Genomic DNA, 14,494 nt, shown 5'->3' on the forward strand with positions numbered 1-14,494 from the left:
CGGAGTTTCAAAACAGTATGATTTTAAGGGCGAAACACATCTACTCTTAACAGACATCAACAGCTTAAGAAAAAGAAGACTTTCAAGTCTAATGTTTCCTTGCCCATCGGCTAGGTCTTATGAAAGAATATGTTGATGATAAAAAATAAAACAAATGCATCCAAATATTTATTTTTCATGAAAATTAAACACGACCTCACCTACTACGGAAGTAAACATTTCATTTTGTCTATGAAACTTAGGATCTCGAAACTACCTTTTAATTAACCAGAAATGCAGACAGAGTCATCCCTACCATACACATATCATGGAGTTTAGAAAAATGTATTCAACAGAACTAGAAGCAGATATGTTCTAAACAGTGTGTTCATTTAAAAATATATAGACTTTAAAAGACTAATTCCACCAGAGTTGTTAGGTTGTACTGATAAGACAATGTACACTAAAGATATTTATATAAATGGCTGTTTTTCTTCAGGAAAAAATTGACCATATTTAAGAGAGCCAATTTTTTAATAACTATTAAAACTACTACATAGGGATATTAACTGTGTAAACTAAATCTTCGAACTGGTAGAAACTGATATTTCCATTTCTATTATTTCCATAGATAAAACAAGGTGTTTATTTTCTTGTTGGAAAAATATTAATTGGGTTTAAGAGCCATGATGACAAGGAAGTGGTTATTACAAAATTAATTTTGTTGTCACCTTTATCTGATAACACAAGTGTATTACTGACTTCCCGGAAGTAAATTAGATTTATAGGAAAAAAAATCTCACAAGAGCTTAAACCAGATTTCCTGAAATCATACACTCACAAAATCATACACTCATACTATTTTCCACCTAAAATCTAACAGTATACCCACATACAAGTGCTCACCCCCACTTTCACTTTCTCATCCATACTATTAATGGTAAAAAACAGTCCATGTTTAAAAATCAGCCACAGCTAACAAGGTCTTGGCCTGGTAGGTCCCAGGCACTGCTGCCTGCCAATTAAGAAAGTCTCTTTTACCACTACTGTCCTGCTCTAATTTTTATATTAATAATGTTTTAACTCCAAATATATTTAAAAACTATCTAAAAATAATTACTTTTACTCTGTAAGCTATAATATAATCTCTAAATTGACTTCATAAGTATAATGAGTATCCTCACCATTAGCAACCAAACACTACCATGTTGGACAAGCATTAAAATATAAACGCAACCATTTCGGTCAGCATGAAGATTTACAATAAGACCATGCCATGTTACCAACCACAGTCCCTAAGCCATTTCTTAAATAGTCTATTTTGGTATGAGAACAGAGGAAGATACAGAGAAAGGAACAATTTTCTGTAATCATGAACTCTCAGCAATTCTTTTCTCTTAAGCTACGAGTCCTAAATTTAAATATGTATGTCTAGCAAACCAGTGAAACTTACTTGACAGTGACTCGATTTGATAAATCCTGTAGATCCCCAGGATGAAAAAGCTGGGCTTCTTTCAATCCAATCTGTTCACAAGCTTTCAAAAAAACATTTATATTATCCTGTGAAAAGAAGTGGAAAGTGATTGCTTAGCCGAGCTCTCTCTCAAAGGTTACAAATTTTTATAACTTCACAGCTTCAAAGTCCAATTACAGTCAGCAGAAGAAGCGGCAGCAAGACCAATGCATATGTATATTTGAAAAAAAATACATGGGGCACATATAGCCTTTCAGGCTTTCAGAGCATGAACGGTAGTGCTATCTGATGCCCGGGCTACGCTGTTTCTGTGATCTTTGTGACTGGCACGTTAAACATTACCTGTTATAGGACAAGTGCCTAGCCACTGAGCAGTAATCTACACTTTGATGTCAGCGCAGCTCGGCAAACAAACGCCCTCTTCCCAGCTTCGCACGACAAGCCTCACCTCTCCTCTTTAAAAATAACTCCAGCTACTGACATTCACCCACCCAGAAACTGTTGGCAGGGAAGAAATGAGAGGAGGAACATTCTGTTTCTATGATTACAAATTACAGAACGACTGTGGAATACCACACCTGGAATCCGGGTTTGTTTGCTGGGCCAGCTCTTGACAGACAGGGAAACTATACCATAGGACTGAGAAACCCAGTGCTCATTGGCTGAACTGCACTGTGTGGCACATTACTCACCCTGCACCTGCCTCAAGAGCTGCTTCCAAAAAATGAAAATCTATCCCCTACCTCCAAGGCTGTGCTCGTATCTGATTTCAAAACCAAAATCCTCCATTCACAAACCAATGCTTTTCATTAATGTAAACTGCTGCACAAACACAGATTAGAATATATTCTATTTTACAGTCAGCTACATTTCAGTCGTACATTTATTTGGTTACCAAAATTAGCTCAGGCTTCATCTTTACTACTCTGAAAAAAGAGAACCCTTTATGGGGTTGAGCTTGTGCCGATCCCACACGAGCTCTCCACACTCGCTTTGTTATTGCTCTTAGGTAAAGGGACGGCCTCCCAGCATGCCAACATACATCTGTCCACTGAAGCCTGCTGGCAATGCCACCTCTGTGGTGTGAGCCTCCAGTGTCTCCCTGGAACCTCTTCTCCCTCCCTCAGAGCTGACTGTCACAGACCAGAAGACAACCTGCCACTTGGAGAAAGGCAATCACTCCCACAGGAAGAAAAGTCAGGTGGTATTGCAAAATAGGAGAAATGATTTAAGAAAACAAAGATAAAGAGGCTAAATTCAACAGCGTGGGTTCTTGGAGAGTGAGGGGATTTAGGGAAAGTGCAAGAGAAGGTGTGGCAAGAGAAAAACAACACTGATTGCTAGGGAAAGGGACATAAAAAAAAAAAAAAAGCCACTATGTGTAGAGGTGGGAGGTTATTCCAGGCTACTATCAGCAAAAAAGGTGGTGTGAACTACGTAACTGGAAACTGAAAGCCATGAATTATTTTAAATAAGATCCCTCAAAGATTAAAAAAATTTGTAAGTCAAAAAATTGAGCAGCTCAATGAGAGGTGTTTAATTTGACTTTGACTTCATGTGGAAAATGAAGACATAATTTACTGGCAAAATTCCAGGAGGAACAGAAAGTGATAATTTTGTTAAGCTCACAGTTTCTAAAAACTATACTATCTGTAATTACCGAATGATACAAATTAATGGTTCTAAAACTGGCCCTCTGAGAAGCAGACAAGAACAACTGGTTTGGTGAATCAATACCCTAAGTTCTACAGGAAGCAAATCTCATGTCCAAAAAGGAAAAACAAATCATTAGAAGTCTTCCCACCAGTTCAATTTGGTTCTTAATGTTTAAAGTATTATAAAATATTAAAACAAAGTTAAACTAAAAGTAAATTTACTGAACTGAAAGATAAAACAATTCTTCACATATTTGATACAAACATAACAGCATTCATTTGACAAATATGTACAGGTTGATAAGGATAAATAAAGCCACACACTGCTCAGAAACCACGTTAAGTATTTAGAAAGAAACTGCTTAAAATCTAAAGTGAGTATACTTAATTGGAGACAAAGTTCAAGAAAAATATAATTAATTAAACATAATTAATATGATTAAATTTTAGTCTTAAAGTCCTTATTTTAACCAAAAAAATCAGAGTATCTTTTAAACAGTTCAATGATGCTCAGGTTTAAAACAGAAGAACTTAGTAAGCACAGTCACACACAGCCTATACAGCAGGAACAGGTTGTACTAAGATCAGAACTGCAACCGAAATCATGCTCACTGGACTTGAGCCCACTGGTAATTCATTGTTTGCAATTTCAAAGGACTCAGGCAGAGAGTTGCCTAAGGGGACATAGAAAATTATAAGATTTTCATGTCTGTTGAAACATCAAGAAGCCACACCCAGCAGTAAACATTTAGTCCTCACTTAATAAAATCATTTTCACTTGAAACTAGCAAAAATAAGAGTAAAAATAAAGGGCCAACTAAAATAAATCTTATCTAATTGGACTGGGAGCCAGGACTCCAAGTTAGCCTTGCTAACCAATTATGTGGCTTTGGAAAGATTGTTAAGCTTTCTGGCTCTGTTTTCTTCATCTGTGAAATGAGCAGTTTGTGGATCTATAACCCAGTATCAAGAACAAACATTCCTCTTCCCAAGAGGAGGAAAGCCCAACCTTCTAGACCCAACCCATCACACAAATATTTCATAGCCCAACTTACATAAAATACTTCATGTCAAAATCCTGCTCTAAATATCTGTAATCCTTACACTTTCAGAACCAAAAATGGCGTCTCAAAAACAAACAACAAAAAAAGATGAATCCTAAAAGTATCTTGTAGCTCTTTTTACCTTTAAATTTTCCTGTGACTATGAATAAAGGCAGATGCTATATAAATAAAAAAACTAGATGGCTTAAGATTTTCCTATTTTCTCCAACGTCCTCTCTACCCTTTAGCTTTGAATGAATTATAAAGCAGTCCTAACAGGTGTGGGGTGGAGGCAGCTGGGGTCAGTTAGCTAACTGATCAGGAACAGCAGTACTTACTAACAGATGAGGCAGGCAGAGGAGCCGTGGAAGTCTACAGATTGTCAAGCTTTGTATTCATTCACTGTGGTGCCTCTAGTAGTTATCTACTGGTGCAGAGCAAATTAGCCCAAAATTTAGCAGCTGAAGAGACGTTTATGATTTTATAGTTTGTGAAGGTCAGTAATTCGGGAGTGGCCTTAGCTGGATGGCTCTGCCTTGGGAACCACTCATTGGGTTGTAGTCCAGATGTCAGCCAGGACTGCAGTCATCCAAAGGCCTTCCTGGAGCTTGGAGGAGCAGTTCCAAGGTGGCTCGTTCATCTGGCTGGCAAATCAGGGCTGGCTGTTGTCAGGAAGCCTCAGTTCTTTACCAAACGGACTTCTCCAAAGGGCTGCTGGATAGAGCCAGCGATCCAAGAGAGAGCAAGATGGAAGTTGCAAAGTCTTATGACCTAGCTTCTGAAGTCACATTCCATCATCTCCTCGATGTCCTCTTGGTTACACAGGTGAGCCCTATTCAGTGTAGAGAGGACTCACAGAATACAAGTAGCAGGAGGTGAGGCTCACTGGGGCTTTCTTAGGGATTGGCTACCATCTAAGTCAGACCAGGCGTGTGTGAGGCTCCTCAGGTGTAATTCCTTAAGTGTGGCCCTCAAGTACCATTCCTCTCAACTTGCATGCCAATTAACCAAAGAAACAAATTACTGGTCCTTCACACCCCCCAACACACAACAGTAAGAAGGTAATCGCCACAGACACTCCAAGTCAAAGTGTGGAGAAATGAAAAGAACACAGGAGTGAGTCACTCACTAGTCCGTGGAAATTCTGAAATTCTGCAAAGCACAGGCTGGCAATTCCTTCATTAGGACTCCAGACCAGGGAATACTTCAGGGTTTTTGATTCCACCCTCTGGATTCTTGGTTCCACCCTAAAAATCATCTTCCCTTTACATTAAAAAGTAGCCTATGTTTGCAACTGTGTAGCTTTCTTAATCCATTTCCTACACTACCTATAGAAGTTTGGGAGCAGTAAGGGGTCTCAGTGTTATAATTCTCTGTCCCTTTTAGTCTAAGCTGGTGGTGTTTCTGCATATACAATTCTCTCAAAGATACTACAGGTCTTCCGTGAATCTTATTGGGGTTCATTCCATTAGACAACAGCCACACCCACAAATCTCTTCAAGGGAAGCCCTTCTCTACCTTGGTCTTCTACTGATGACTGAAGAACACCACACTCAAGCTTCTTGGAAGCTCCACTGCTGGACTGGACAGATTTCCAAGGCACCACCTAGGATCTTTCTAAGAATTTAAAGAATTTTACAACCACACCCTCAAGTTCATCTTTAGACCTTGTTTTCCTGCCAATGCTCTGGATTTAAGCTATGCCTGAAAACCATTTCTCAATTCTAGCATCATTCACTTACTAAAGAGGTTGACAATTTTCCAAACCATCAATTCCCATTTCCCTCAAGTTTATCATTACTCCACCCTTCACATTCTCCTCTCTCATTTTACTGTAATCTGCTGAATCAAGACTTCAGTTCAACACTCTGGAAATCACCTCACTAGAAGAGTGGTGTCTCTTCACTGAATCATCTACTTAATTGGATACAATGGCCAGGTGCAAGGAGTGAATATCAGAGATGAGAATTGATGGGACCATTTTAGAAGCTGGCTATCACAATACTTTTAACAATAACAAATACAGAGCAGTCATTAATTTGGAATAGAAAATAAACTTTTAAAGATGTTGAATTTTAGATGTCTGGCTAGCAGTAAGTTAGGTTTAGAGCCCATAAGAAATATTTGATATTAAAATATGGTTTAGGGAGTCAAGCACACATTGGTGGTAGTTGAAATGAAGGATGTCAACGAGCCCTCTTAGGAAAAGTAAAGAAAAAGATTCACAATCAACCACCAATAGTAAAGGGGCAGTTAAACAAAGAAGAGTCAAGAAAGTAAAAAATCCAGCATCCAGAGAAATAAAAGGAAAAGCAGAAGAGAATAGCATCATGGAAAACATGGAAAGAGACCAGTACAAGAAGGGAGAAGCAGACACTGCAATAAGGAAAATTACCCAAAGATTTTGACAATCACATCATGGCTCACACCTGTAATCCCAGCACTTTGGGAGGCCAAGGCAGGAGGACTGTTTGAGGCCAGGAGTTCTAGAACAGCCTGAGCAACATAGCAAGACCTCGTCTCTATACAAAATTTAAAAATTAGCCAGACAACAGACTGAGACTCTGTCTCCAACAACAACAACAAAAAGAATTTGGCAATCAGATGAAGTGTGTATTTAGTGTGGGCATAAATTCCAGGCGGCTAAGGAGTAAATAAGTGACAGTGATGATCAGCTACTGGCAATAGATTAGGGATCACTCAAAATCTGAAACATGATCTGAATATCACCTGGAGCCTCCTCAAGTCTCCTATTCCAGCCTCCCATCACTCCTCCCAAAGCTACCACCCCCGGACCCTCCAGTGTCGGGACGGTCCATCCCTGGAGGGAAGAGAGGTGGGGACAGAAGCTATTCTTATTTTCTTGACCCCAAATACAGGGTCACATTCTACCCCCTCCCAGTATTTTCCAGTTTTAAACATAAACACAGTTGTATATTTCCATTCAGTCTCAACTCCTATCTCCATTATAAATCCTGAAAAGAGTTAAGATAGGGATAACACGAGGCCAACGTGAATATTCTAACACTAGGCCCAAGGATAAGATAGGTCTTTGCTAACACCTCTCCCCTCAGAGCCTTTCAACTCATTATCCTTCTGAAAGGACTTACCCAGTAACATATTCTCATATCATTCGAGCTCATTTCCTTGCTCTTTTATCAAGGATTGAAGCAGTAGGGAAGAATGTCAGGAACCTAAAATTTGAATTAGTCGTTGCTATTTTAGCAAGCTCCTATCAGTCAATATAAGGGCTCTCTCTTATATTGTTATTTTACTATTTTCTTCCTCATCCTACATCCTCACTCACTTCCACTGCCCTCTATTAAAGAGGTGTCTTCCCCCTAAGTACATACCCTAAAGAATTAAAAAGATTCTCAAACACATACATGTACATGCACACTAACAGTAGGACTCTTCACAACAGTCAAAAAGTAGAAACAGCTCAAATGTTAACAGATAAATGGATAAACAAATTGTGGTCTACCCATACAGTGGAATAGGATTCAGCCATAAAAAGAAATGGAATACTGACACATGCTACAGAACATTATGCTAAGTGAAAGAAGCCAGACCACATAAGTCACGTATCCTACCTACATGAAATATCCAGAATGGATAAATCCAGAGACAGAATGCAGGTTAGTAGCTGCCAGGAGCTGGAGGAAATATGTAGAAACCACTTAATGGTTAAGAGGTTTGACTTTGGAGTGTTGGAAATGTTTAGTGGTTTCACATAAACATTGTGAATGTACTAAATGCCACTGCACTGTTCACTTTAAAATGGTTAATTTTATGTTATATGAATTTCACTGCAAGTTATTTTTAAAAGGTACCTTCTCTAATGTGTTTAAAAATGTAAATGTCCTTTTTTAAAAAAAGTCCTTTTTAAGTCTAATTTACATAAATTACATTATGCTCCAGATTTTTCTCTTATATGTTGCATCATTTTATTATGCAAAACTCTAACTCTTCATTAAAGCATACTACTTCACCCTAGGTTCTTACTCTGCCCAAAGTCACTTACATTTTTACTTAAAGGATCCCACCCAAAAAATCCTTAATGATAAAATTTCAAGTGTGATGACATCCAACATGTAGAGGGAATAATTAGTGTCACAGAATCTTAATTTAACTATATGGAAATGTCTACTACGATCAAACCAGTTAGACCTACTTCTGCAAAAATTTCCTGAGTGTAAAGAAAAGTGAGTTCTTTAAATAGAGACAAAGCTAATAAAAGAGTTTATTACAAAAGCCCTAAATAAGATCAAAATCCTAACTAATTCTAAAAAGCAGGGACGCTGTGCTCAGGGCTGTGACCTGAGGGCCTTACAAGGCTTAAACCAAAGTTCCCAGAATGACATCACCTGGAAGTGTTTTCCCCCTCAATTAACCAAATACTCTGCTCACGATTGCTTTGTCCTGCTCATCTCAGAAAGAGTCCCTGCCTGCTTTAACCAAGATTTTATTCAATAAAAAAAGAGCTATTTATCTCATCCCTCTGAACCTGAGCATGATGATGCAAATCAATTTATCCCTGAGGCCAAGAGACTTAGGGACCACAATTCCTTCCCTATTTATGAGGTGGCACTAAAGTCCTTGCTTCTTCTATCTCTGGAACTGACGGTGCCAAAAATGTTAGCAGGTATGTGCCAGCAATCAAGAGGTGGCAAACATCAGAATCCCAAGAGGAAGCCAGGCAGTGGTCCCTCAGGTGCTGTAGATGCTGAGTCAAGCTGGAGAAGTTCTGCCTGAGCTGCCAGCTATGCAAACTGTAGTCCACAGACCAACAGCATCGGGATCACCTGGGAGCCTGTTAGAAATGAAGAATTAGGCCAGGGCAGTGGCTCATGCATGTAATCCTAGCACTTTGGGAAAATTGCTTGAGGACAAGAGTTCCAGACCGGCCTGAGCAAGATCGAGACCCATCCCCACCAAAAAAAAAAAAATTAGAAAAATGAGCTGGGCATGGTGGCACACACCTGTAGTTCCAGCTACTTGGGGGGCTGAGGCAGGAGAATCGCTTGAGCCCAGGCATTGGAGGTTGCCATGAGCTATGGCGAGGCCACTGCACTCCAGCTTGGGCAACAGAGTAAGACCCTGTTTCAGAAAAAAAAAAAAAAAAAAATGAAGAATCTAGTTCCACCCCAGACCTACTGAATCACAATCTGCATTTTAAGAAGATCCCCCAGGTGGTTCAAGTTTTTGTAGACAAGCAGTGGCAAATAAAGAAAAATATTTTCATCAATTATGACTTAAAACAGTGTTTCTGTTTAGCGTACACACAAGTCACCTGGAGATTACAGAGTTCACCGTTGGGCCATCACCAAAAGTATTTGAGTTCCATTGTTATGATATATTGTGATCATTCAAAATTATTTTAAAGCAACTTCTAATCAGCAGGGTGACTAACACATATCCAAATTTGCATTTTAATTATACAGTTGCCATTAAGAAAGCAACTGAGTCACCATTTGATCAACTGGCAGTGTTCTTTTTAATTTATTATTTTGGGGAATTCATCCTCTGCTTTATGGCGTAGCTAATAATAAATGTAATCTGTCAAGTAACACCTACATTTCATGACTGTAATATATAGGTAAACATTCAGAGATCCAACTTCTATAGTTAATTGTGAGGAAAACAAGCAGTTGGCCTCATCCGTTCTTTAAAAATTTTCCTTGGGTACCAGTTTCTTTACAAAGAAAGAGGCTCAGCCATTTGCTGGTAACAAAGGAATTGAGGACAAGGAGAAGAACAAAGTTTTGTAACATGTGAAAGTGGGGATAGGGACCAACTAGGAATGCTTAAAGGAGTTGCGGAGGACAGGGAGGGCCCCGGGGAAAAAGCACAGGAATGAATACCAGCAGCGTGGTGATTTCACTTTTCCCCAGCGCTGCCTGGCACAGCAAGAGCAAAAACCAGACCAAGTGAGGCGGAGCTGAGAAGGCAAGTGAGGGCAGCCACAGGTCAAGGGAAGGAGAGCTTGTGCCCTGTGCTAGCTGAAATGTTTCATCAACTCTGGCTACAATTAACTATAGAAAGCAATAACAGGCTTTGTCAAACTGCCGCGTGAATTAAGTGGCAGTCTTGCATAATATTCATCAAATTAAACCTTGCATCAAAAATGAGGTAATTCTAAAACTCACCTAACTCCTTAAACAAAGTGCTGCAATAGAGTTAAGAAGCTCTGTCCTCAAATTATCCACGTTTTGTGTTCCAAAGTAAAACAAGTAATGGCTTTAATGTCATAAGGATGCAAAAATGCATATTTTACAAAGCACGAAAGCATATTTAACGAAGGAAAACTACGTGGTGAAACTTTAGAGCCAGCTGGGAACTGGAGCTCCTACAGGGTCGCCTCCCCCACTCATCCTTAGGGATCACTTTCACAGATGATGTGTCTGGATCATCACCCCTTGTTTAAACTTTTCCAGCCCCAGGGACTCACTGCTTTGTGAAGCTGATTCACTTTTAGTCATTACTCTGTCAAGACAGGCTAAAGATACCCTCACTGTAACTTTAAAATATTGATCCTAAATCTGCCTACTTAATAACGCAAACTAAACCTTATCCTTCTCCCACGGGAGAGCCCTCAGCGACTCAGACAGCTCTCCTGCCTTGCATACTCCACACGCCCCCTGAACCTCACATCTTCTCATCAGATGCCCCTTGTTTCAGCACCCTCATCCCTCATGTAACATGACTCAGTTCTCATATTATCCTAACTGACCCTCCACTGAGTAGTTCATTTTCCCAGGTTAATATTCACTGAGTTTTACTGTATGTCAGGTAGACTTTGCACTCCTTATCTTATTCAAGTTCTCACCAAAACACTTTAAGTCTTATAATTGTTCCCATTTTGTGCATGAGAAAACTAAGGCGTAAGAAGTTACATGACTTGCCCAAGGTCCCGCATTGAACTGTGGAGCTGGGAATCAAATCCAGCAGTTTGACTCTTGAATCCGTGCTCTTAACCATGATAAGTTTCCTATTGCTGCCTTAACAAATTGCCACAATTTAGTGGCATAAAGCAACACGATTTTATTGTCTTATAGTTCTGGAGGTCAGAAGTCCAAGATCAGCCTCACTAACCTAAAAAACCAAGGTGTCCACAGGACTATGTTCCTTCTGCTACATTCTAGGAGAGAATCTGTTCCCTTGACTTTTCCAGTTTCCAGAGGCCACCTGCATTCCTTGGTTCATAGCCTCATTCCTCCACCCTCAAAATCAGTGATGCCAGACTAAGACTTTCTCACACTGCCATCTACCTAGCGCTTTCTCTCCTTACTCCCTCTTCCTAAGGACACGTGTGACTACACTGGGCCCACTGGATCACCCCAGGATACTCTCCTCATCTCAAGGTCAAATGATTAATGACCTAAATCCCACCTGCAACCACGTTCTCCCCTGCCTTGTAATGTACTCACTGTTTTCATGGATAACAACGTGAATATCTTTGGGGGCCAGTATTCCACCTACCACAACTACCTCCTTACAGACAAGTGCCTGTGTGACACACTGTGTGACAGGTCCTCCCCTTTTAGAATGAAGCGCCTGCAAGTCCATACTGGACTTCAGGTGTAGTTAATCACCACTCGAAGGCTCACTAATAATGCTCATCTTACAGGAATAACAGGGTTATTGTGAGAGTTTAGTAAGAAAAAAATTTATAATGCAATTGGCACAGTTTCTAGCATATAATAAGTGGTCAGTACATGGGGAGAATCCACCTAACTTCTCTTGTTGCAGGCCGTGGGTACTCTTTATCGTGGCATCTGTCCACTGAGATCACGTGCAGTGGCAATCACCAGGTGACGAAGACATCGCAGTTCACAGGAAGATGACCTGTGAGGTTTAATGGATCACAGGGTAGTCAAATGTAGAAGAAAAATAAGTTGAATATAGAAGAACCTCAACTGAAAACCCTGTGATCCTGTCAGTGAGATGTCATGGATAAAGGCTTAAAACATATGATGGTTTGCAAACAATATAAAACTACTCTGCATCTATGTGATTTTTTCCAGCCAAAATACAGTTGAAATTTATTCCTGACAAATATCCTTTTGCAGACTTAGCCCCATCCAGATCACTGTCAACTATAGATCCTGATACCCAGGACATTAGCTACACCTTATTGCTTCAACATCTACAAATTGGACTTCATATGTTTCCCATGTTTTCAACCCTTTTGATTTCAATATAAACAGGGCAAGTACAAATCCCTAAGGCAAACTGCCAGAAACCTCACTGGAAGTTTACATGAGTTTCAACATATGGCTCCTTAAAATTGAGCATGTTTGCTCAACTACTTCCGATTTCACCTTCAGACAGTATTATCAGGCCCACGTTTCTCCATCTTGACTATACCAAGGTCATGATGACAGACAGCTTGCAGGTAATTAAGAGATATGCCTAAAAGGGGCGATATAAATGAATCTGGCAATATAAATGAATAAAATACAAATGAACAAAATTAGTATGTCAGAGAGACAAGGGACTAAGGACACCAGAGACTCCCATCCTGTCTCGAGGACACCCTACATAACGGTTGCTCTGGGGAATGCAGGCCCATGGTAGCCAGATTCATCAAGAGAAGTCAGAGCTGAAGACTGTATGAAAAAATCTCAGGATATATAAATGTTGGCTCAGATTTTAAAAACAAAAGCCATGTAAGCCAAACAAAACCTATCCATGGGCCATTTCATCACCTCTAGCAGGTCTCCTGCACACTCCATGGGACCAGCCCATTGACCTGTGGCTTTAGAGCATTTTGTTTCTGGTGGACGAGGGTGGTTTCTAGTGACTACCTTAATTCTTTGTTTTGTTTTTATAGAGACAGAGTCTCACTCTGTTGCCAAAGCTGGAGTGCAATGGCACGATCATAGCTCACTGTAACCTCAAACTCCTGAACTCAAGAGATCCTCCCGCCTCAGCCTCCTGAGTAGCTGTGACCACAAGCACATGCCACCAAGCCTAGTTGTGACTACGGGCACACGCCACCATGCATAGCTAATTACCTTGTTTTTTAAGTAATTTTATTATTTTTATTGATAGGTTACCTTGTTTTTTGATAAATCATCACAAACTATTAATACCTCTTTTACGATCTTTTCCACTATGCTGCCAGGGAACGTCTAAAATCTACATTGCTCACTTTGACATTTGCCAATTTGCAATCTTTTGCAAAGTGCCTCATCCTTCACAGGTTCTCTCTTGATTCTCCCCTTCCCCACCCCCACCACCACTCCTCTGCCCCATATTTATTATATCAATAAACTAATAATGCAAAAACCTTCAGTTCTCTCTCAATCCATTAGCAATTCCTATACACTCTTTCATCAAAGCATTTGGAAAATCTGATCACTTCTCACCATAACCCCTGTTGCCACTATTCCCACTTGCTTGCACTATGACCTTAGTCAGGTTCTCCAGAGAAACAGAGCCAAGAAGATGTATACAGAAAGAGATTTATTATAAGGAATAAATCTTAAAGAATAGATCTTTTGAGAAGTCCCCAAATCTGCAGTCAGCAAGCTGGAAACCCAGAAGGGCTCATGGTAACAGTTCCTTCCCATGTCTGAAAGTGTGAGAGTCAGAAGAGCTGGCAGAATGGCGTGAGCTCCTGTCTGAAAGGCAGCAGACTCAAGACTCAAGGAGAGCCGATGTTTCAGCTCGTCTCAAAACAGGAACTAACCAATATCTCAGCTCAGTCAGGGGGAAGAGTTCCTTCTCACTAGCAAAAAGGCTGGCTTCAACAGATTGGATGTGCCCACCCACACTGGGGAAGGCAATCTGTTTTACTCAGTCTACAGATTCAAATGTTAAGCTCATTCAGAACAATGGCTAAATATCTGGGCACCCCACGGGCCCAGTCAAGTTGACACACAAAATTAACCATCACAACTACTGAAATTGTTCAACTGGCTTTCCTTCTCTTCTTGATTTCCTTCAGTCTGTTTTTCACAGAGCAACCAGTGATTTTTTTTATTATTTTACCAGTTTTATTACCATAGTATTCACTCATTTAAAGCATACAACTCAATGGTTTTTAGTCTATCAAGATATGTGCGTCCATGACCACAGGCAACCAAATTAAACTGTTCTCAAAAGTCCCCAGTGGCTCTTCAACATACTTTCGAGTAAAATGCAGTCTGCTCACCAAAGCCCGTGGAGCCTTCTACAGCCTTGCTCACTTGCCTCTGCATCCCACTCCGTTCATTCCCAAAGTCCTCCTTGTTGATCCTCCTATTCCTTCTGTCTGGAAAACTCCCACCTGCCCTGGATCTTCCCAGGGCTCACTTCCCCCTCACTTCATTCAGGTCCCCGATCAAATGTCAACT

The 14,494-nt window shown here is 40.2% G+C and overlaps 1 protein-coding gene across 12 annotated transcripts in view; it reads right to left on the reverse strand.

Annotated features, from left to right (window-relative positions):
- The window catches only part of LMO7 (LIM domain 7), a 195,444-nt gene that overhangs the window by 90,977 nt on the left and 89,973 nt on the right, over nucleotides 1-14,494 (reverse strand). For 11 of the 12 annotated variants that reach the window (XM_045567643.1, XM_045567637.1, XM_045567642.1 and 8 more), the window contains exon 4: nucleotides 1,433-1,539. In XM_045567643.1, coding sequence (XP_045423599.1) covers nucleotides 1,433-1,539 — 107 coding nt within the window. Of the gene's footprint in view, nucleotides 1-1,432; nucleotides 1,540-1,795; nucleotides 1,859-14,494 lie in introns of those variants that run through there. The other variant, XM_045567638.1, reaches the window with a different exon arrangement.

This window comes from Lemur catta, chromosome 13, assembly GCF_020740605.2.
Source record: "Lemur catta isolate mLemCat1 chromosome 13, mLemCat1.pri, whole genome shotgun sequence".
Taxonomy (NCBI): domain Eukaryota; kingdom Metazoa; phylum Chordata; class Mammalia; order Primates; family Lemuridae; genus Lemur; species Lemur catta.